Source organism: Gigantopelta aegis, chromosome 8 (assembly GCF_016097555.1).
Source record: "Gigantopelta aegis isolate Gae_Host chromosome 8, Gae_host_genome, whole genome shotgun sequence".
Taxonomy (NCBI): Eukaryota; Metazoa; Mollusca; class Gastropoda; order Neomphalida; family Peltospiridae; genus Gigantopelta; species Gigantopelta aegis.
The window spans coordinates 7,774,506-7,798,855 of record NC_054706.1 but is presented as its reverse complement, the minus strand read 5'-3'; the positions used below and the strand labels follow the sequence as shown (position 1 = coordinate 7,798,855).

The window sequence follows — 24,350 nt, the reverse complement described above, 5'->3', positions numbered from 1 at the left end:
GAAGACCAGGAAGAAGCCACACTGAGAGAATAACGAACAAGCTATGAGCAATTATCAATGATCTGTCCTGAGTGAATGACTGTTGTAGACCCGAGGGACAGGTAATCTCCAACTCCTCATAGCGAGTTGGTTATTCTCTTCATCACCCATTGTCACTGTTAACTGGCTTTTAATGTAAAAATTCCTCTGCTGTCCACAACAAAGCCATTATGTCATATAACTTTATGTGCATTACATGACGTTATGTAAGTGACGTCATGGCATAACAGTGTTTTTTATACAGCCAAATATTTACAAAACAAAATAATACGACTGTGGTTATATTAGGAAATAATTATTTTTCTATTCTACTAAAACCACTGCTTATGAAAATATACCATCTCATGTTTATGAAACAAATGAGTCAAAACCTTTCTGTAAATCTTTGTTGATCGTGTAATCTGACCCGTGAATGAATGGAAGGAAGGAATTGTTTTATTTAATGTTATACTCAACACAGTTATATGGCATCGGACATATGGTTAAGGACCACACAGATATTGAGGGAGGAAACCCACTGTCGCCACTTCATGGGCTACTCTTTTCGATTAGCAGCAAGGGATCTTTTATATGCACCATCCCATAGACAGGATAGCACATACCATGGCCTTTGATATACCAGTTGTGGTGCAGTGGCTGGAGTGAGAAATAGTCCAATGGGCCCACTGACAAGGATCGATCCCAAACTGACCGTGCATCAAGCGAGCGCTTTACCACTGGGCTACGTCTTGCCCCCATGAATGAATGGAAACATTATATGACTACAAGTGAAGTTCCAGCCATGGCAACAACCAATCAAACGTCATCATTTTTAAGCCAGCCAATCAGTGTCTGCTGAAGCAATCTGCACGCTGTGCAGTTATCAAAAACAAATTACCTCCTATATTTGAGTCCATATGAGTAATAAATGTATTTATCAAATAATTTAAGATATGAAAATGACTCACGTTTGGGATAAGACTTAGTTTTTCTTTCATTAGGACTTAAATCTATAGAAAATTCTTAATCTTATTAAAAGATTTAGGCCAAGTTTTATAATATTAATTTTAATTTAATTAAGTTATAAATACTGGTCAGTACAGTAGCTGTTTTAAGTCACACACAAAATGGCTGCCGGATGTTTGATATTTCCCACATTGAAAAACAAAGAGACAAACAATGGCTTGAAGTATATGTAGAGTACCGTACACACAATGCAGTCAACCAGCCAGCCAGTTAACCAGGCAGTAAGCCACTCAGTTAACCAGCCACTCAGTTAACCAGCCATTCAGTTAATCAGCCACTCAGTTAATCAGCTATTCAGCCAGTCAGTTAACCAGCCACTCAGTTAAACAGCCATGAAGCCAGTCAGTTAATCAGTCAGTTAACCAGCCAGCCAGCCAGCCAGCCAGTCAGTCAGTCAGTCAGTTAACCAGGCATTAAGCCACTCAGTTAACCAACTAGCCAGTTAACCCACCAGCCAGTTACCCCACCAGCCAGTTAACCAGCCATGAAGCCTGCCAGTCAATTAACTTGGAATTTAGTTAACCAGCCAACCTGCCAGTCAGTTAACCAGGTAGACAGCCAATTAACCAGTTAAACAGCCAGTTAACCAGGTAGACAGCCAGTTAACCAGGTAAACAGCCAGTTAACCAGGTAGACAGCCAGTTAACCAGGTAGACAGCCAGTTAACCAGTTAAACAGCCAGCCAGTCAGCTAGTTAACCATCCAACCAGCCAGTCAATCAGTTAGTTAACCATCCAACCAGTCAGTCAGTCAACCATCCAACCAGTCAGTTAGTTAACCATCCAACCAACCAGTCAGTCAGTCAACCATCCAACCAGTCAGTCAGTCAGTTAACCATCCAGTCAGTCAGTTAGTTAACCATCCAGTCAGTCAGTTAGTTAACCATCCAGTCAGTCAGTTAGTTAACCAGTCATTCAGTCAGTTAACCAGCCAGCCTGCTAACCAGCCAGTCAGTTAACCAGCCAGCCAGTAAACCAGTCAGTTAACCAGCCAGTCAGTTAACCAGCTAGCCAGTAAACCAGTCAGTTAACCAGCCAGCCAGCTAACCAGCCAGTCAGTTAACCAGCCAGCCAGTAAACCAGCCAGCCAGTCAGCCAGCCAGTTAACCAGCCAGTCAGTTAACCAGCCAGCCAGTAAACCAGCCAGCCAGTCAACCAGCCAGTTAACCAGCCAGTCAGTTAACCAGCCAGCCAGTAAACCAGCCAGCCAGTCAACTAGTCAGTTAACCAGCCAGTTAACTAACCAATGAACAGTCAGTCAGTTAATCAACCAGCCAGTCAACCAGCCAGGCAGTCAATTAACCAGTCAGTCATGCGTGATGAGACCTCATAATGAACATTTTATGATTTTTGTGTTTATTAAATTGTTTTAACAGCAAGGTTCAAAATTATCCATCCATCCATCCAGTTATACTGCCCAGTCAAACAGCCATCAACCCACCATACTAAAAACAAAATGAAATCATCCTTTCATTCTTGTAATGAACATTGATAGACAATAACATTAGACCTTCACTGTGCAGCAAATCAAACCTAATTATAGGATACCAGTACTTGGTCTACAACAATCAAACTGAAAGAAAGGGCAAGATATGAAATACTCGTTTCTGACTGGACGAGGGCCATGAAAATAAACCCAACACGTCTCAATGGCAGACGCTGATCGACTGGAGCTTATCAAATGTTCGCCCAAATACCACTTCATCTTTGATGTGCTATATTAACTTATTCCCACTCGGATCAATAAGCAATGCAACGGTCCACACAATACATCAGCCAACATTACATCCTTTGTGAAACCTCGCCAACATAAAGCAAACCATTCATGAAATGACCAGCTTATTCTAAAAGCTGTTATCGACAATTTCTCGCCCCGCTCTTGTCCATATCTTGAGGACTCCTGCTTATTACAGCAATATTTGGGTAAGAAACCTTTTAAACGTTTCTTTGACCACCGTGGAAGGTATCCGCTTGAATTATATATCTGAAAAACGGGCTCGATGGAAAGTGCGAGTTTACGTCTTTGGTACGTTCAACAAGCAATACCCGGTCCACTGTACATATTGTTCAACTCCTTCAATGGGGGCTGGCGTGTTGACACAGGGACATGAATGGGAGACTCATTTCCCAGACTCACAACCATGGTGTGTGTAGATCACAGCCATAGAGACCCGCCACCTCCATACATTCATATCAATATAATTATATTTATCTCATTCGTCTGACTTCAATCTTATAGGAAATATGATGTTTGCCGAGCAAATACCCAGCTTACGGCAGCCGTGAAATGACACTGAATACGACTCATCTGCTCTTAGAAAGTGCGAACAATTAGCGCCAATCTCATCAAGGTTTTATTTGTTATGAAAATACACACTGAAAGCCTGTGCTCAGGCTGATAAAAAGTCTTTGCCGAGGAGACGTGAAATACGGGTTTGTATGGAACGGTTGGTTTTTGACTGTCTTTGTTCACCCCGGCAGCAAGCTATTGTTCACACACTTTCTCCACGTCGACCTGGTGTGGTTTCTCAGGCCGGTCTGAATGCAAGCTGTAATAATATGCACGGTTTGCCAGCTGTATAAATTAGCATAGATTATTATTATTAAGTATGCATTTTAATAGAAACTCCAAATCCATTAGACTGTATTTATTGTCACATAAACAAATATGTATGGGTACTGAAGATCTCAAGGATATTGTTTGATGGGGGTGGACCCGGAGGAAGGCTCACAGTACTCCAGCATATTGAGAATACTCAAACGTAAAGAACCACTCCTATTACAAAACAGAAAAGAATATCAACAAAACTTTAGCTTCTTTTTTTTACATTACAGAAAATCTAATCTGAAAGTGTGCCTTTTTACAACTTTCTATATAGCAGAGACAGTCAGAAACTGATACACATAATAAATAAAAGGACCAACAGAATTAATGAATGAAAGAAAGAAAGGAAGAAATGTTTTATTTAACGATGCACTCAACACATTTTATTTACGGTTATATGGCATCAGACATATGGTTAAGGACCACACAGATTTTGAAAGGAAACCCGCTGTCACTACTACATGGGCTACTCTTTCCGATTAGCAGCAAGGGATCTTTTATTTGTGTTTCCCACAGACAGGATAGCACAAACCATGGCCGTTGTTGAACCAGTTATGGATCACTGGTCGGTGCAAGTGGTTTACACCTACCCATTGAGCCTTGCGGAGCACTCATTCAGGGTTTGGAGTTGGTATCTGGATTAAAAATCCCATGCCTCAACTGGGATCCGAACCCAGTACCTACCAGCCTGTAGACCGATGGCCTATCATGACGCCACCGAGGGAATGAATAAATGAATGAATGTTTAACGACAATCCAGCATGTAAAATACATCGGCTATTGAGTGTCAAACTATGGTAAATGCCAACATGAAGTGAGAAACAAGAGAGACCGAAACAGACCCACACCAAGAAACAGACCCACACCAAGAGACAACACAGTAAAAGGAAGTGTATGTCATGGACAATTAGTTGGATGAAATTGTAACTAATTGATGGGGAAGACCGCGATAAACAGATATGAAAAATATGTATCCATCCATCCAACCATCCTTCATTCAACTCACTCAAATACCTACCTACCCTTCCATTCATTCAGCCATCCAGCCAGTTAAAAACACACACACACTTTCTTCTTTCCTTCCACACACGTATCCATCCATCCATCCATCCTCTCTAACACCTACCTACCTATCCTTCCTTCCATCCATCCATCCATCCTTTTTAACACCTACCTATCCTCTAACCTATCCATATGCTATCCCACCTATCCACCCATTAAGCATCCTATTATTTCCAAGTGACATAAATGAAAATATCATTATCAAGATGGCAAAAGATTACACAAAAACATTTTAATGTCTTTGGTCAATCATAGATGATTGCTGATTGGCTGAAGGTAGATGACGATTGATTGGTCTGAAGGTCATTAAAGGTCTGTTTGCCAAGTGAAGACAAACAATGGAAACCTCCCATCAATATAATTTTCTTTCAGCAGCAACAATGCCAGAAATGGCTGCCTCATGTCCCATTGTCTTACCCATTGTGGGCACTACATTGGACAACATCCCCATGTCTGCCACGGAAATATCACAATACAAAGACGGCCAATTCCTGGAAAACAGAGGAAAAGAATCTTCTGACAGTGTTTGACAATGGAGCACAGCCAATGAGGTATCACGTTACAAATCAATAAGAGATATTTCAATTGGCCAGTACCTGTTTGAATAGGATGCCAGTCTGGCACAGCAGGTGCTAAACAAATCACACGGTAACTTTCACTCAAGTGTCCTGTGACCTTTCACTTCCAATCCATAACAACATTATTAACAAATTATCTTTAAAGTCTGCTATGTGCATACACACTTTTTATGACTTAATTTGTCTCTATATGACCACAAAAAAACCACTTAGTATTTTAAGTGTGACATATAGTTCTTGACAGTTTACAAAGAGAGAAGAAACCTGTTACGACCACATAGGTTATTACTATGTATGAGAAGCACAAGACTTTATATGCTATACATGTATCTGAGGTTATTTTAAGTTACAAATTGTTCTTTTATATATCACATATAATTTGTAAATTAAAAATTAAAAGAAGAGTTTCAAAGTTGTACAATGGCCAAAAATATTTGTTAATTTTTCTTGTAAAATGTAAAGTTTATATCTCCAGTTAAATCCCCCCACCCTTCCCAAGAAAGGAGAAAATTTCGTTCATCCAAATAATTTCATTTACTTCTAATTATATACATGTATTATTTTAAAATCCAATAAAGGTGACTAAAAGTCACAAGTTGGATTTCGATTGCGTCTGCATACTGACAAAGAGAACTACATGTAGCTGGGGGTTTAATGGATATTTCTATGTACTTGATACTTTGTCTTCTTAGAGCCTCAAGGAAACCACCGTTTATACCAAGTTGTAACACATTATAATTATGATATTCTTTAATTAATTATGCAATGATTAATATGTGGATTCATTAATTTATTAAGTTATTTATCACAAATACACATAAAACAACAAACTATGACAATTACAACTATGAGAATGGACTTTTAGTGATTAATTTCTATTTTAAATTTCTAAAATTAACTCAGGGGACAATACTTCTAAATATTAGTAACCAGAAATCAGTTCACATTATGTTTATCTACCGGTATGTAACCAATTGTTTGTTTATGTGAATTATACTTGCCTAACCTAATCAATTACTCCAAACTTGCAATGAACTTACATTTTAATGACAGTAATTCCAGCTAATACCTTAAGTTTAACTAAAATAAAATATAAAATATTTTTTGATATTTCGTAAAGTAACTTTCAAAACATAACAGTTTACCAAATAACCAATTGGGGTTCACGTGAATTTAAAGTCGTGTAATTGATGTGTAAACAGAACGATGGTTTGCATAAAATACTGTGCCCCATAAATTAAAGTATAACATTTTCATGAAAAAAATAAAATTAATAAGAATATCCATATATAAAGTTTCATTAATCTAGAACATATAGCCTGTGAAATGGAGCTACACACAAATGAAAATCTGTAACATGTAGCTAAGTGCAACACTTGATGTGACCATCACTACCACACGTAATGCAAATCTGTAACATGGAGCTAAGCGCAACACTTGATGTGACCATCACTACCACACGTAATGCAAATCTGTAACATGGAGCTAAGCGCAACACTTGATGTGACCATCACTACCACACGTAATGCAAATCTGTAACATGGAGCTAAGCGCAACACTTGATGTGACCATCACTACCACACGTAATGCAAATCTGTAACATGGAGCTAAGCGCAACACTTGATGTGACCATCACTACCACACGTAATGAAAATCTGTAACATGGAGCTAAGCGCAACACTTGATGTGACCATCACTACCACACGTAATGCAAATCTGTAACATGGAGCTAAGCGCAACACTTGATGTAACCATCACTACCACACGTAATGCAAATCTGTAACATGGAGCTAAGCGCAACACTTGATGTAACCATCACTACCACACGTAATGCAAATCTGTAACATGGAGCTAAGCGCAACACTTGATGTGACCATCACTACCACACGTAATGAAAATCTGTAACATGGAGCTAAGCGCAACACTTGATGTGACCATCACTACCACTCCTGGTGGGACAGTAAACACCTGTATGTCATGTTTTCAAGGTAAGACAGAGCCCAATTTTATTATCTGATGAAGCATGACATCAAGCTGTCGTGTGTGACTTCACTTGATGGTTATCAAGACTGGTGCAATGATGACACATCACACACAGACATAAGATGACACATCACACACAGACATAAAGATGACACATCACACACAGACATAAAGATGACACATCACACACAGACATAAAGATGACAATCTTTACATAAGAAAAACAAAAAACATCATCCATGTGTACAGATATCAACACATTAATACACAAACAAATCAATATAATGTTCTGCTATGTTAAACAATAAAGTCAATACACACTAATTACAATTAATTTTCAATTTAATTGCTAATTAAATAATGGAAGATGGCAATGACTGCTTACCACACAACATATTAGAATAATATAACAACATTCAATAGGCCTGAATGTAAAACTAATTGCTTGTGATCACCATAAAGTATAATAATAATCCAAGATCAGTGATCAATTGTTGCCATAAGTCACTCATTAAGGGAACATTAATATATTACTTGGCTAATTCCAAGAATGAACTGGCAATTCTTAACTATAAGAGGACAAATTCTAAAGAAACATTACTTTGCTTCTAGTAAATACTTTCCCTGTAACATCACTAACACAAATTTCTAGATTAAATAAATATGGATTCAGAACAAATTAGAAATGGGTTTATGATTTACTTTGTCCATCAAATACATAGCGTATTCCATTAAATGGACATATGAATGTTAATAGATTTGATTACGTCAAATATGATAACAAAACAACCTATTTCCACATACACAAAACACTTCACCTGAAATAATAACTGTTACCACAAACACTACAAAAAAACTAAAAATTATTCGGGACACATTTTTTTATTTTTTTCTAAAGTAAAAAGGAGAAAGAAAGAAAAAAGATTCTTATTTCTATTATGACTCATCTCTGAATTTCACGATTTCTGTTTGAATGTTTAAACATGTAAAATACGATACCACAATCTGCTGCCATCTTTCTCTACAAATGTATTTCTTCACAAAGGTTTACTGTCAGCAGCGTATCAATTATTCATACTACTACGTCGTTAAAATGGTATGATGTATCTATCATGAAATGCAACCTGCCGACATCTACCTAGCCAAAACCATCACAGTTTCTTTGCACTGCACTACCTAGCAACAGAAGCACCAATGGCAGACGGATACAAAAGATTGCTTGATACATTTCACCATAACACCTACTTCACGCAAAAGCTGACTTGATCAATCTTTATTTTTCACAATTTGATGGGAAGTCAATGATAATAGCGCCGATGACAGCGATAATTGTACAATTACAACCATACGCAGGTTTTTATGCATATTCAAATGATCAAAGGGATGCATTAATTGAATCCCGTGCCTCACAATGGTAGAGTAATGTGGCTTCATTTCCTGGTTCTGAAAAGAAGTCCAACCTGAAAGGGATGTGTTGAGAAGGGACAAAAAGACAGACCAGCTCAGAAAGACATTTCTTCATTAAGTGAGCTTCATAACCATGCAACAGTGATGATAAATTAACATCAACTGGAAGTCACTGCTAATGATGTAAAACATAAGTCTGTCATTGAACTGTGTCTTTGTATTGCTAAAAGAACTGTGCAATTCCTTCAGAAGGTAACAATCAGGACTATGAAACAGTGTAATGGTATTGAATCAGAATTAGCTGGAAGACCGGAATCAATCTGATTTGTGCTAATTCAGCATTCCTCAAGACACTAGTGCAAGAAAGGTCAAAGCAAGAGTCTAATTCAGAAAGTATTTCTTCACCAAGTGAGGTTAACAGGAAGACAGTGCTAAAGACAAAACAGGTCGTACAGTATTTCTTCACCAAGTGAGGTTAACAGGAAGACAGTGCTAAAGACAAAACAGGTCGTACAGTATTTCTTCACCAAGTGAGGTTAACAGGAAGACAGTGCTAAAGACAAAACAGGTCGTACAGTATTTCTTCACAAAGTGAGGTTAACAGGAAGACAGTGCTAAAGACAAAACAGGTCGTACAGTATTTCTTCACCAAGTGAGGTTAACAGGAAGACAGTGCTAAAGACAAAACAGGTCGTACAGTATTTCTTCACCAAGTGAGGTTAACAGGAAGACAGTGCTAAAGACAAAACAGGTCGTACAGTATTTCTTCACCAAGTGAGGTTAACAGGAAGACAGTGCTAAAGACAAAACAGGTCGTACAGTATTTCTTCACCAAGTGAGGTTAACAGGAAGACAGTGCTAAAGACAAAACAGGTCGTACAGTATTTCTTCACCAAGTGAGGTTAACAGGAAGACAGTGCTAAAGACAAAACAGGTCGTACAGTATTTCCAATAGTACAACAAATATGTTAATGATGCATAACAGATGAATCTATATTGTTAACAGTGAAATTCAGAAAAAATGCATTTTCAAAAAAAGGGGTTGACAAGTTTACAAAATTGCTAATGACCTTGGATTCATGTGGACTGTGAGTGTAATGATGCATAGTAAGATATATCATTAATAGATCTCTGTATTGTTGACAGACGTGAGTATTTCAGAAAAATACTTCTTTAGGACAAACCATTTTGAACTCTAAAACAGTGGAAATTGAGTATAAACTGGAATTAATGGCTAAAGTGATCAACAACAGATGAATCTACCTTTGAGTTGAATCTTTCTATTGTTGGGTTTTTTGGACAACAAAAACAGAATTATAAAACAATCTACCTCAGCGACTATAATACGCTATTGTTGCGACTAATACGCTATTGTTGCGACTAATACGCTATTGTTGCGACTAATACGCTATTGTTGTGACTAATGGTACTGTGGTAAAATGGCAATATACCTTTGATAATCTACCTCAGCGACTAATACACTACTGTTGTAATTACTGCTATTGTGGTAAAAAGGTGCTATACCTTTGGTGGGATGTTTGACTGTGACAAGTGAAACACAGACAGCAATTCCTCCTCACTGACTTCACTTCTGATGAGCAGCAACAGACACTGTTTCCATAGTGACACTGATGTAGGAAACTGCTTCGTCCCAAGTTCAGACACAGCTACCAGTCTATCAGACAGTTCCAGATCTTCTAACAGTTCAAACTGAAATACAGATGTCAACCAGTACAGGAAAATGTCATCAAAACAGAAACAACAAACTAACACTGGGTTAAAAAAAGGTACTGGAATTTTTCTAAACATTTTGGATGTCATACTACAGGAAGAGAAAGTGATTTTTTCCCAAATGCTTTCAACACTCTTCCCTCCTTTCAGTCTTATAAACCCTTTGCCGTTTTAATTGAATCTTATTATGGGCACAACACTTTGGCAAACTCAGAGGCTGTGTTTGAACAGATTTTAAGAGTAAGCACACCAAGGATCACCCATGACATACCCATACCCTAACTCAAGCCTCCTCTGCTAAGTTATTAACACAGTAACCTCATCTGTTCTCAATTCATCATCCTTTTGCCTGGTCTAAACCCCTATCTCTTATCTCATCATTTTGGACTCTGCCCTCAAAGATGAAACCTAGATATCCTCTAAATCTTTAACGTTCTCTCTATCCAGCCCAAACTACCCTCAGTCCTAAACTGTTTTCTACCCTCAACTCTCTGCTGCTCTCAAATCTCCCTTGCTCTCCCCTGCTCTCCCCTGCTCTCTTCTGACATATAGCAGAGAGCTACAAGTATATATTTGCTTGGTATCTTTTCTTAGTGTTTTATTTTACAACACAGCTTTGTCATTTAAGAGGAGCTATCACTCTGGCTCTGCATCACTCCCATGGGACTAGTTCAAGGAGAGTAATTTAAGCTCCCTTTCACATGTTAATTTGTTTTAAAACACTACTACAAAAGGGTTAAATATCAACACTCTGTATGGTAATAATCTTAATACAGACGAGCAATTAACTGCTCACCTTATGTTTTTTCAAGCAAGATTTTCTACCCCATATTGTATTTAAAATTACAGTTAAAGAGTTTATCACAGAATGCATATTTTAGTTACAATTTGAAAAGTCATGCACTTTGACTTTCTCAGTTTGTTCTATTGTGACAGAACTGAAAATAAGCATCTAAAAACTTTATGTGACTGCCAATATTTACTCTTGACTTGTAAATAGTGTACATGCACTTAGTTTGACTAGTTAATTCCTGGCCATTCTTACTATGTGCAGTGAAGAAAGAGTTTTACGTGATTTACATGCAAGAGGTTACAGATTCAGTCTTCCAGATATACATGTACCTTTTGGGATTTTTAACAAATGTTATCAATGTTCCATAACTCGTTCTTCAAAACTCTTGGTATGTGCTGCCCTATCTATTTCTAAATTGATATAATAAAATGTACTGCTAATAAAAACAGTAACTATGTGGTCAAAGAAGTTTGATTTTCCATTATTTAAATCTTGTTAGTTTATTTTGATTGTTATCTAACAGCTGTATGAAGGAAGGTCAAGATCATTGCCCTTAACAGACAAGGACCTTAGTTTTGAATCTGAATAACAAAACCATATTCCCTGATCAAAATCATATCTCTGCACATGGCAGTCAAAATGATGTTAATCAAAGCCGTGATAACTTTAATGATCTTCCAGGTGCTCGTCCTTAGGACTGCCACTGCCCTAGGAGATCTGTAATATGAAGTCTCCTGCACCATCTGTAGGACTGCCACTGCCCTAGATCTGTAATATGAAGTCTCCTGCACCATCTGTAGGAGGATTGCCACTCCCCTAGGAGATCTGTAATGAGGTCTCCTGCACCAGCTGTAGGACTGACACTCCCCTAGATCTGTAATATGAAGTCTCCTGCACCATCTGTAGGACTGCCATTCCCTATGATCTGTAATATGAAGTCTCCTGCACCATCTGTAGGAGGACTGCCACTCCCCTAGATCTGTAATATGAAGTCTCCTGCACCATCTGTAGGACTGCCATTTCCTATGATCTGTAATATGAAGTCTCCTGCACCATCTGTAGGAGGACTGCCACTCCCCTAGATCTGTAATATGAAGTCTCTTGCACCATCTGTAGGACTGCCATTCCCTATGATCTGTAATATGAAGTCTCCTGCACCATCTGTAGGACTGCCACTGCCCTAGATCTGTAATATGAAGTCTCCTGCACCATCTGTAGAAGGACTGCAACTCCCCTAGGAGATCTGTAATGAGGTCTCCTGCACCAGCTGTAGGACTGACACTCCCCTAGATCTGTAATATGAAGTCTCCTGCACCATTTGTAGGAGGACTGCCACTCCCCTAAATCTGTAATATGAAGTCTCCTGCACCATCTGTAGGACTGCCATTCCCTATGATCTGTAATATGAAGTCTCCTGCACCATCTGTAGGAGGACTGCCACTCCCCTAGATCTGTAATATGATGTCTCCTGCACCATTCTGTAGGAGGACCGCCACTCCCCATGATCTGTAATATGAAGTCTCCTGCACCATCTGTAGGACTGCCATTCCCCAGATATGTAATATGAAGTCTCGTGTACCATCTGTAGGACTGCCACTCCCCTAGATTTGTAATATGATGTCTCGTGCACCATCTGTAGGACCGCCACTCCCCTAGATCTGTAATATGTCTCCTGCACCATCTGTAGGACTGCTACTCCCCTAGATCTGTAATATGATGTCTCCTGCACCATCTGTAGGACTGCCACTCCCCTAGATCTGTAATATGTCTCCTGCACCATCTGTAGGACTGCTACTCCCCTAGATCTGTAATATGAAGTCTCCTGCACCATCTGTAGGACTGCCATTCCCCAGATCTGTAATATGAAGTCTCGTGCACCATCTGTAGGACTGCCACTCCCCTAGATTTGTAATATGATGTCTCGTGCACCATCTGTAGGACCGCCACTCCCCTAGATCTGTAATATGTCTCCTGCACCATCTGTAGGACTGCTACTCCCCTAGATCTGTAATGTGATGTCTCTTGCACCATCTGTAGGACTGCCACTCCCCTAGATCTGTAATATGATGTGTCCTGCACCATCTGTAGGAGGACTGCCATTCCCCTAGGAGATCTGTAATGTCTCCTGCATCATCTGTAGGACTGCCACTCCCCTAGGAGATCTGTAATGAAGTCTCCTGCATCATATGTAGGACTGCCATTCCCCTAGGAGATCTGTAATGTCTCCTGCACCATCTGTAGGACTGCCACTCCCCTAGGAGATCTGTAATATGCACCATCTGTAGCTAAGATGCCATACACTCATGAATGAAGTTCTCATTCTTTTTCCAATTTACATAAATTGCATTTTTACCCACAACAAAACACTATGGCACTGAGAACTCAGTAGTTTTGCTAAAAGCATTTAAGCAAGACACTAGCATGTAACATTTAATGGTTTAAAACCCCCACAGTAATAACTGAAAATGAAAACACATCTGACAGTAACTTATGGAAACAGCCTTGATACTGTCAAAACTTCCTTTTGACTCTGCCTTGTGCAGAGCTATGATTTTGAAAATGTTAATGGTTTTGTCTTTCAGATTACACTGTAGGGTATATGTGCCTTTTAACACACACTGTTTAACAAATGTGTTAAGGTGTTGCTAAACAAACATTCCATTCTCCCACTAGTTTGCACATCAAAACAACAACAAGCAAGCAATCATCTTCACATTCCATAACAAACCAAACAGCCACTGCCCACCCCTACAAATCTTTATCTATCATCGCCCATGTCGCATGTTATTATACTTCTCATCAGGCTGCCATTATCACCGCCATCTCCTCCCATTCAATGGCACTGGTGTTGTTCTCCCATCTAATCTCAGCCCTTTTCTCTCCAGTAGCCATTTGGTCACACAAATCCATGGGAAACAATTTGCACAGACAATTTAGTCAGGTGTGACTTCTACCCTTTTGTCGGAAAACGGCTATCATTACCGCTGGTCGGACCAACAAAAGAACCTGCTTTAAGATGAAGGCCACACATGCATGTCGTTCACGACTGAAACTTCATATCTCCGTCTGTTGAGACAGACTGTGTTATGATACACTATCTACGTGTGTGTTTTGGTGGTTTTGAATGAGGGTTTTTTTCTTACCCAGTCACGGAATAAATCTTCACAAACTTTGTTCTCCCTGGCTGCAGTGTCAAATAAATCTAATGCTCGGCGGTTGCGCTGAAAAAAAAAAAAAAATCATTTGTTGTAATGCTTAAAATTATCATAAGGTAGAATACAAAACAGAATCCAAAGCGAGTTTTAAGAAAGCAGTGACATAATCATAAAACAGTCTACAAGAGAGAAGAAAACAACATCCTCCCAAAAACCCAAGAGTCCAAGAGGTATGTTGACAAAACAGTGACATTATCATAAGTCAGGATTTAAAACAGAGTCAGTGACATAATCATAAGATGGAGTATAACACAGAGTCCAAGAGACATTTTTACAAAGTCATGACATCATCAGATGGGGTACAAACCAGCCCAGAGTGCAAAAGGTATTTTGACAAAGCCAAAACCGGCCACCAAAAAGTAGAAACATCTATATTATTCCAGTGTGCATAAAGAAATTTGACCACAAAAAGCCATGGTTTAAAATAAAATAAAATCTTGTTTAAAGTAGCACTTGCTAATCGAAGTAATATTTACAAACCACTTGATGACGGATTGAGTGGAGATAAATAAAGAGTGGTGTGTAAATACTGAGTGTTGAAAATATCACTTCTGTAACAAGTCTCTCTGACACATCATTAAAGAGACTGGCCACAGTTTGATGTCACTGTAACATGCTCCACACTCACAGAGCCTTTTTAAGTACTAAAACTACTCATGAAATACATTTTGTTATGTACAATATCCAATGTGCTTCTCATTATCTTAACATTTGTAGTAGCCTAATCTGAATTTTACCTACCAATAATGTTGCATGTACAAAAAACACACACAAAAAACCCCACACAAAAAACACTAACAAATTACATTGTAAATGAAGTTTGTGCTACTATAATCTTTAGGGCTATTAGAAACAGTGAATATACAGGCACCACTATTCTGAATAAGAAAATGTATTTAATACGATATGTAATTTTAATAATTAAAAATTAACATTTGTCAATACTGTAAAATTTTAACAATGACAGAATATTCAGGTCTCTTTAATGAGTTAGGATTCCATACAGAAAATAAAAAGTGTCAAAAAAGTAATAATTTTTATAAATTAATATACTGTATTTGGACTAGAGTAAATACCTCATAAAACTCCAGAGTTCCTACATCTTAACCACACCAAGTCCATATGACATTATTTTACACGAGATAGCTGAAATGACCCCGCTAAACCCCCCCCCAGAAACATCACCTCCCTATTGTTAGTGTACTTTGCAATGCTATAGGCGCCATTTTTACAAACATTTAAAGGTGCAGACCCTAGTATCAGCCTGTAAAAATGGGCATTGTTTTGTTTTAAATCTACAAACCTACAACACATATTTGGATAAGGTTGTAACAGAGAGAAGCAAAAGGTATGTGATCTTCAATCAGGGAAGTATCATATTAAAATAACTGGAGCTTGTCTCGATACCCAAAACGTCTCAGACGAACGTGCGTTTTTAGAATTATAAAACATGAATTTTGGGATACTGTAAAAACCTAGAAGACCAGAATCACTGCTGTTGTATGAATGTGAATATTCTAAATAATAAAATGTAGGTACTTCTAATTTAAAGTATCAAAAATGGCTTTAACAGTGAAAAATATGTCGTAGTGTTTAAAAACTAGAATCTGTCCCTTTAACCCTCTCTTTAAAAAATGCTGCATCTGTCCCTGTATTTCGTCCCTGTATCTGTCCCTGTATCTCGTCCCTGTATCTGTCCCTGTATCTCGTCCCTGTATCTGTCCCTGTATCTGTCCCTGTATCTCGTCCCTGCATCTGTCCCTGTATCTCGTCCCTGCATCTGTCCCTGTATCTCGTCCCTGCATCTGTCCCTGTATCTCGTCCCTGCATCTGTCCCTGTATCTCGTCCCTGCATCTGTCCCTGTATCTCGTCCCTGTATTTGTCCCTGCATCTCGTCCCTGTATTTGTCCCTGCATCTCATCCCTGTATCTCGTCCCTGTATCTTGAATGTGTAGCTGACATGCCTTTTGAGATGAGTGTCTCTGTATGACCTCAACAAATCACCTAACTCTCACTTGTCACTCTTATACCAGGCCACTGATAGACCATTGTCTAAAGCACGAGTGCAACCATACTTAAACAAACTACATCCTGTGTGAAAGGACCAAAAATAAATTGTGGTGCTTTATAAGAAAGAAAAACAACAAAGAAGAAACAAATACTTAGAAGAATAGGATTTTATTTGTTTTAACAACTTTCATCTGTGCGAAAAATAAAAAGAATGGACAATGAAAAAACTCTGAAATGTTCACCACAAAAATAGATACCTTTAGGTAAATATTACGTCTGGTACTGGAATACAGCCATTTTGTTATAAGAACTAACAAAGAAAAATACAAGCTAATAACTGAATGTAACCAATAGGAATTTGGAGTGTTTTATTTGTATATCTGTCTGTCTGTCTGTTTGTCTATCTGTTAATTTGTTTATTTATATGTTGGTTTTTATTTTTAAAATCTATTTTTGTGTTATTCATTTTATCAGATTTGTTTACTTATTTATTTATTTCATTTATCAAATCAACATCAGACTTTGCTGTCAAAACAACTGAGAGATTAATTGTTTTGCTCCACCAACTTAGATTATAGGGAGCGATCTAAAATATTATCATATTGAGAATTGATATTTAATCCTTTTGTAGTACTTTTTAATATTTCACATGCTAAGTGGAGTTAAAATGACTCTCCTTGAACTAGTCCAAGGGGAGTAATGGGGAGCCCAAGTGGTAGCTCCCTTTAAACAGTGAGGTATGTAACAGATCAGAACGGTGTCTTCATCATTTAGACCATCGTGGAAATCATCATGCTGATTCTATAAAATTTCGCATGTTATGGTGAGCTAAAAAATTAGTCCTTGACCTAGTTTCAGGGAAGTGATGGGGAGTGAAAGTGATAGCTCCCCTTAAATTGCAAGGTTTGCAGCATATTTGAAAGGGTCTTGGTCATTTAGACCATCATGCAAATCATCATGTTGATTCTTTAACATTTCACATGTTAAGGTGAGCTAAAAAATTACTCTCGTTGATCTGGTCACAGGGGAGTGATGGAGAGTGAAAGTGATAGCTCCCCTTAAATTGCAAGGTTTGCAGCATATTTGAAAGGGTCTTGGTCATTTAGACCATCATGCAAATCATCATGTTGATTCTTTAACATTTCACATGTTAAGGTGAGCTAAAAAATTACTCTCGTTGATCTGGTCACAGGGGAGTGATGGAGAGTGAGAGTGATAGCTCCCATTAAATTGTGATAAATTGCAGCATATTTGAAAGGGTCTTGGTCATTTAGACCATCATGCAAATCATCATGTTGATTCTTTAACATTTCACATGTTAAGGTGAGCTAAAAAATTACTCTCGTTGATCTGGTCACAGGGGAGTGATGGAGAGTGAGAGTGATAGCTCCCATTAAATTGTGATAAATTGCAGCATATTTGAAAGGGTCTTGGTCATTTAGACCATCATGCAAATCATCATGTTGATTCTTTAAAATTTCACATGTTAAGGTGAGCTAAAAAATTACTCTCGTTGATCTGGTCACAGGGGAGTGATGGAGAGTGAGAGTGATAGCTCCCATTATATTGTGATAAATTGCAGCATATTTGAAAGGGTCTTGGTCATTTAGACCATCATGCAAATCATCATGTTGATTCTTTAACATTTCACATGTTAAGGTGAGCTAAAAAATTACTCTCGTTGATCTGGTCACAGGGGAGTGATGGAGAGTGAGAGTGATAGCTCCCATTATATTGTGATAAATTGCAGCATATTTGAAAGGGTCTTGGTCATTTAGACCATCATGCAAATCATCATGTTGATTCTTTAACATTTCACATGTTAAGGTGAGCTAAAAAATTACTCTCGTTGATCTGGTCACAGGGGAGTGATGGAGAGTGAGAGTGATAGCTCCCATTATATTGTGATAAATTGCAGCATATTTGAAAGGGTCTTGGTCATTTAGACCATCATGCAAATCATCATGTTGATTCTTTAACATTTCACATGTTAAGGTGAGCTAAAAAATTACTCTCGTTGATCTGGTCACAGGGGAGTGATGGAGAGTGAGAGTGATAGCTCCCATTATATTGTGATAAATTGCAGCATATTTGAAAGGGTCTTGGTCATTTAGACCATCATGCAAATCATCTCTCCCTTTCTAAGTTATATTTGACTTTTCAGCATTTCTCCTTTATCAGCTAATGAAACACCATTGTACCTAAGAAAGTGAATGAACAGGTAAAGCTAATTGTAGCTGAATGGACTTGTGACATATCAGGTCTATCAGTAACATACATTACACATTTCCAGGTGTCACAAAGTGACAGGCGTGTGTGTGTAAAGGCCGTCTAATGACCAAAGTCACCTGGGTCACAATTATCAACTTCTCATTTCTTCGGCTGTCAAAGAAACAGCAGAACCGAACCCACTGTTTAACCTTGTTTGGCACGAACATAACATTATGTTTTGTGGGAGGCCCTACGTTTTGGGTTCGTGTGTGAAACAAGCTGGAAAGTGTCAAATGGTGTTCCCACAAGGTGCTATAGCCAGCACGTAATTAGTACGCTAACTTTCCGACCCACAATACATGAGCGGGTGAAACTGAAACCGTCAATGTAATTTGTCAAGCACTCAAGCATTTTGCGCAACAAAGAAAGAGACTTAACACCAAATAGTCGATTGACGTGTGCTGAAGTCGCAAAGCGAAATCACTGGGAACATTATATTTTATTTTATTAGCACCACAGTGAGACATTACATGTTAATAACATCAGTGCACAGCTCAGAGTCGTTATTGTGGGTTTCCTTTTCCATCAATTTAAAAAAACAAACAAATAAAATAAATCACAGATTTGTAAGGAACAAGATTTTAGGTCAGCTGCTTATTTTATTGACTTGGTGAGCAAAATAATAGATCCCTTGAAGGCTTGTCCCTCAGTCTAATCAATATTCAAAAATGTCACATTAATATATAAAACATTGTGGTATAGTGAATGGTCAGGATGTGTAACTAATTAACAACACATCCACTGGTCATGAAGATAACCATCATCTCATGATAAGATTAGAACAGTTTGGAACGTGGAGTGCCAGACCAATTTGTAGATGCTAATAAATGTCACATGTCTTTAGGCTATAACCTAAGTTTTAGACAGAAACACCAAAGCGAAATAACTGGGAACATTATATTTTATTTTATTAGCACCACAGTGAGCCATTACATGTTAATAATATCAGTGCACATCTCAAGAGTCGTTATCTTCGGTTTCATTTTTTCTTAGTTTAAAAAAATTATAAATAATAAACAATAAATAATAGATTTGTAAGGAAGAGGATTTTAGTTCACTTGTTTATATTACTGACCTGAGTCCACATTTTCAAAGCTATCTTAGTGCTCGATATTGTAAAACTGTCCAAGGCTATGGAAAGCATTGTAATGATGTCATAGCTTATGACATGTGACAGCATTAACCAACTAGACAGAAAAGAACAAACTTTACTCTTCCATCTTCGCACTGGACATTGTGGCCTAAAGAAGCACCTAAAAAGAATAGGACTTGCAGAGGTGGCCCAATGTGAATGTGGTGCTGAAGAGCAAACACAGGAACACATTCTACCAACCTGCCTGCACCTAGAAAAAATTCGACAGAAAGTTTGCATGGAAGACACATCCCTCAACACCAAACTCTGGGGACCTGTCGACGATTTACGGAAGACTGCAGACTTCATTGCCACATCCGGATTACTGATATGACGGCCGTAAAAAGATTTAATGCAGAAGAAGAAGAATAGCTTACGACAGTTTTACAATATCGTAGCACTAAAATAGCTTCGAAAATATTGAGCCTGGTGAGCAATAACTGATCCCTTGAGGGCTTTCTTTTCAGTCTAGTCAATATTTCAATAATGTAACACTAATACATGTGTATATAAAACATATTGTGGTATGTTCTGTCCTGTCTGTAGGAAAGCACATATAATTAAAAGACACCTCGCTGCTAATCACAAGGACTACTTTTTCTCTAAGCCAAGTCAGTGAAATGTAGGGTTTATCCCTATGAATTCGACAATGGGTGCACATGGTTTTAACTTCAGTAATTTATGATCGGCATGATATATTTTTTTAATGTAATTTCACTGAGACAAATGTCCTTGGTCTTGTTAGAATATCTCAACATATAGCTGAAAAAATAATCATTTATAACAATTTTATTTTACTATTAACTACTGATGTAAATGTACATTTATTCACAGGCAAGGTATGTTGTGTTAAAGTTAAACTACTGGGATCATATTCCAAATAATGATCATGTACTAGGCCTATACAACAGGTGATCAGTGTCTGACAATGATGACTGTTACATAACACAGGAGTTGGCTGTTACAATGACAAGACAAAGGTGGTCTGTTTGACAAGATGGCCATCATCTGTAAGCTGCCCACCAACACAAAGGAGGTATTCCACTTGAGACCGAGATCTCCACCTCATCTCCACCAGAAGAAGCCTAATTAATTCTTCTCTCAAACTAAACCGGGCTACAAAGTGCGAGTCTTTAACAATATGGGTCTGCAGCATCCCCGACCACCGTGGCACTTATATGACCACCATGGCACTTACACTTCACCAGATTGGCAACAATAACAAAGTCTTTTCACCACAACCCAGGTAAACAGAAGCGTTTCCGAATCAAGCTCTGTGTCCAGCAGCCTCTTTTCATGGTGCGTGGTTTATCACACCTCCAAATTGGCCCGTAATTACGATTTTAGGCACATCCTTAAGAGACGGTCAGGGTCGACCAACAAGGGAAGCCCGGGAGAACCAAGAGAGACGTATTTTGTATCTGGTTGGCAGCATGTCGGCACAAGCGGACACTTGTAACATGTAGCCAACTGGGGATCATATTAACATGTCCGCAAACACACCTGTCAGGCGGAAACAAAGGCAGGCAGTAGCACCAGACAGATGGAGATGTAGAAATGATGCGCAGCCGGTTTGATATTTAGTATCAGTGTGCGGTTATCGAGATGGTTTTTACCCTCTCTACGAGTGCCCAGTCAATTACAGGATTAAGACACGATCATATTTTGTCGCATGCACTAAGCCACCGGTGCAAAAGTTCATCAGTTCTAAAAACAAAATGAACAAACAATAACCAAAGACCATATGGCATGGTCATGGTCCAATCAAACACAGTTTATATGTAGATAGCATGCTTGGTTCTTGCCCTATCAAACATTACTTAGACACATATTGTGTCTTCCCCAGTTTTATTATGATCAGAGTATATCATTAAAAATACACGTACAGTTAGAGCCTAATGGAACATAAAAAAAAATGGCCTACTAGACAGAGTGGTGCTTAACAGTCAATCACATCTCAATTTGATACACATTCTGGGAGCATTTTAAAATGATTGTAGCTTGCCTGTACTAATGTTCATTCTAGAAAACAAATACTAGCATTTCACAGTTTACTAACATTAGAAGTAGCTAATGAAGCTGAAATATAGTCAATTGTTGTTACTTTTCTTGTAACATTTAAATTATTAATATAATAATTAAATTTCTGTTGCATTCATTAAAATTTAACATCATCCCATTGGTCCAGCCGTAGCAATGTGAGTTTGTTTGTATCTTGATGAACGTAAAAATAGTGTCGCCAGGGAAAGTTATATCTGATACTTTATATTGGTCCAGCCATAGCAATGTGAGTTTGTTTGTATCATGATGAATGTAAAAATAGTGTCGCCAGGGAAAGTTATATCTGATACTTTATATTGCTACTTTGTCTTAATGAGTGTTATTGTTTATGAACCCCAACTTTTTAGTGTTATTATTAGTAAGTATGCAACAAATTTAATTATAAGGATTGTCTGTTATTTCTTTACGTTCATCTGGGGTATGAACAAAAAAAAATCATCATGCACAAATTTATGTGTGAACAGCTTTGCAGATTCACACAGTTTGCAGATGATTTTGTTTGATGAATATAAAATAAGTAACAGACAATACTTAAATGCTTTTGGTAAAAACAATTCAATGCTTGGGGGAAAAAATTCATGAACATTTTATAAGTTATTAAAAAAATAAAATAAATTAAATCACATTTACATTTTGCAAAAAATTAACTTTAAAAATAATTAATTAATTAATTAATTAATTTATTTTTAAAGTTAATTTTTATTTTAATTAAATTAAATAAACAAACAAAATATTCAAGAACTTCATATCAAAAAACAAAAATGTAAACATTTGAATTTGTTTTTGGTATATAGGATATCAATTTATAGATGTTTCGAAGAATCATTTAACAGAAATTTGAGACTATACATTAAATTGTTTTCTATACAGAAAAACAGTACTTGTACAAAATACTTGTACAAAATATATTTAGTGTTTCCTTTTGCTACAACAATTAGCTCTACTCTGTGTGTTCACTGTATCCATATTTGAGTGAACAACAGTCACAAATAAGCCTCATCAGATAGTTAGTGTCAGTAGGACAAACCGACACGAGATCAGTCATGTCCACCATGACACGTACAGAATGGACAGACACCATGATAGCCGCACACACACGGAATTTAACTGCAAATCAAACATCGGAAAACTACCACTTGTTTATTTTACACCTGGAAACATTCGTTGTAAATATCCTGTCTTTACAATAGCAGCTATAACATGACAATGAGAAGCCCGGCATTAATTCATCGGAATCCTTGTACTCGAAACTAAATTCAGACATTTTGTTACCCACTGTCAAGTACAAGCTTGCCAAGATGACAAGGCCATTAGTCACTTAAAGTACCTTGGACTAAACCTTTAAAAAGAAAAAGACAGATGCTGCCATGATTTCATTGCCTGGACAGATGTGGATTGACGTACTCAAACCTGTGATATGACAAGTAGCCAAGACTAACCCTGGCCATTGCCAAATTTATCAATTGCTAATTTTTATACTTCTTTTTTTAACTACACCACTAGAGCACATTGATTTAATAATTGTCAGCTATTGGATGTCTAACATTTGGTTATTTCAACATTTTTCCTTTAGTAGCAAGGGATCTTTTATATCCACCATCCCACAGACAGGATAACATATACCACAGCCTTTGATATACCAGTTGTGGTGCACTGGGCCATTCCTAGACCGACCGTGCATAAAGCGAGCACTTTACCACTGGGCTACGTCCCATCCCTAATTTTTATACAAAGTGGCTCCAACATTTAGTCTTTGGCTAATAAAATTTTCCTTAAATTAACCACATTTTAATAATTTTAAAGGATATTAATTCTTTACATATCTTTTGACATCCATAGCCGATGATTAATAAATCAATGTGCTCTAGTGGTGTCGTTAAACAAAACAAACTCTTTACATATCTGAAAATTGGCTAAACCAAACTTTGTTCCTGTGTGAGCTCAGAGTAGCATTATCACGTTAAGTGGTTTCTTTCCTCAATCAACCAATTATTCTGCTTATTAGCCAGTTTATGAACAGTCACCTTTTCTCTACGCTTGTCTGCTCCGGGCCATTGTCTGATCATCAGGACAGCCTTCAGGTAGAGGGACCACATTTCGGCTGTGAATAAAGAAGAGAGAGAAGACCGTAAAGCAGGGATTTAGAAAGCAATCAAACACACATCACGGCTAACCGCTGGTGGCCGGGAACTCAATGGTTTAGCTAACAATAATGATAGAACGCTTATTTTAAGGAAATTAAAAGTTAATTCCCCTGTGTTAGGTGGCACAAAAAAGGCATCACGGCAAAAGGTGAAAATAAAGAGCTTAGGGTGGAATCAGGTTACATAATTCATCACAGATTTTCAACTCTTTTTGCTGCTAGGCCGAACGAGTAATGTAAACAATGGGTGCGGTGAACACTTACCGCAGTTTCTCAATATTTGACAATCATGGTTGATCAGTGTGATGCAACATG

At 37.8% G+C, this 24,350-nt stretch overlaps 1 protein-coding gene across 1 annotated transcript in view; it reads right to left on the bottom strand.

Annotated features, from left to right (window-relative positions):
- LOC121380069 (U3 small nucleolar RNA-associated protein 6 homolog) overlaps window positions 1-24,350 on the bottom strand; it is a 199,061-nt gene that overhangs the window by 44,327 nt on the left and 130,384 nt on the right. Inside the window, exons 15-17 of the mRNA XM_041508813.1 lie at window positions 23,917-23,993; window positions 14,346-14,423; window positions 10,203-10,388 (exon numbers count right to left, since the gene is read on the bottom strand). Coding sequence (XP_041364747.1) covers window positions 10,203-10,388; window positions 14,346-14,423; window positions 23,917-23,993 — 341 coding nt within the window. The remainder of the gene's footprint in view (window positions 1-10,202; window positions 10,389-14,345; window positions 14,424-23,916; window positions 23,994-24,350) is intronic.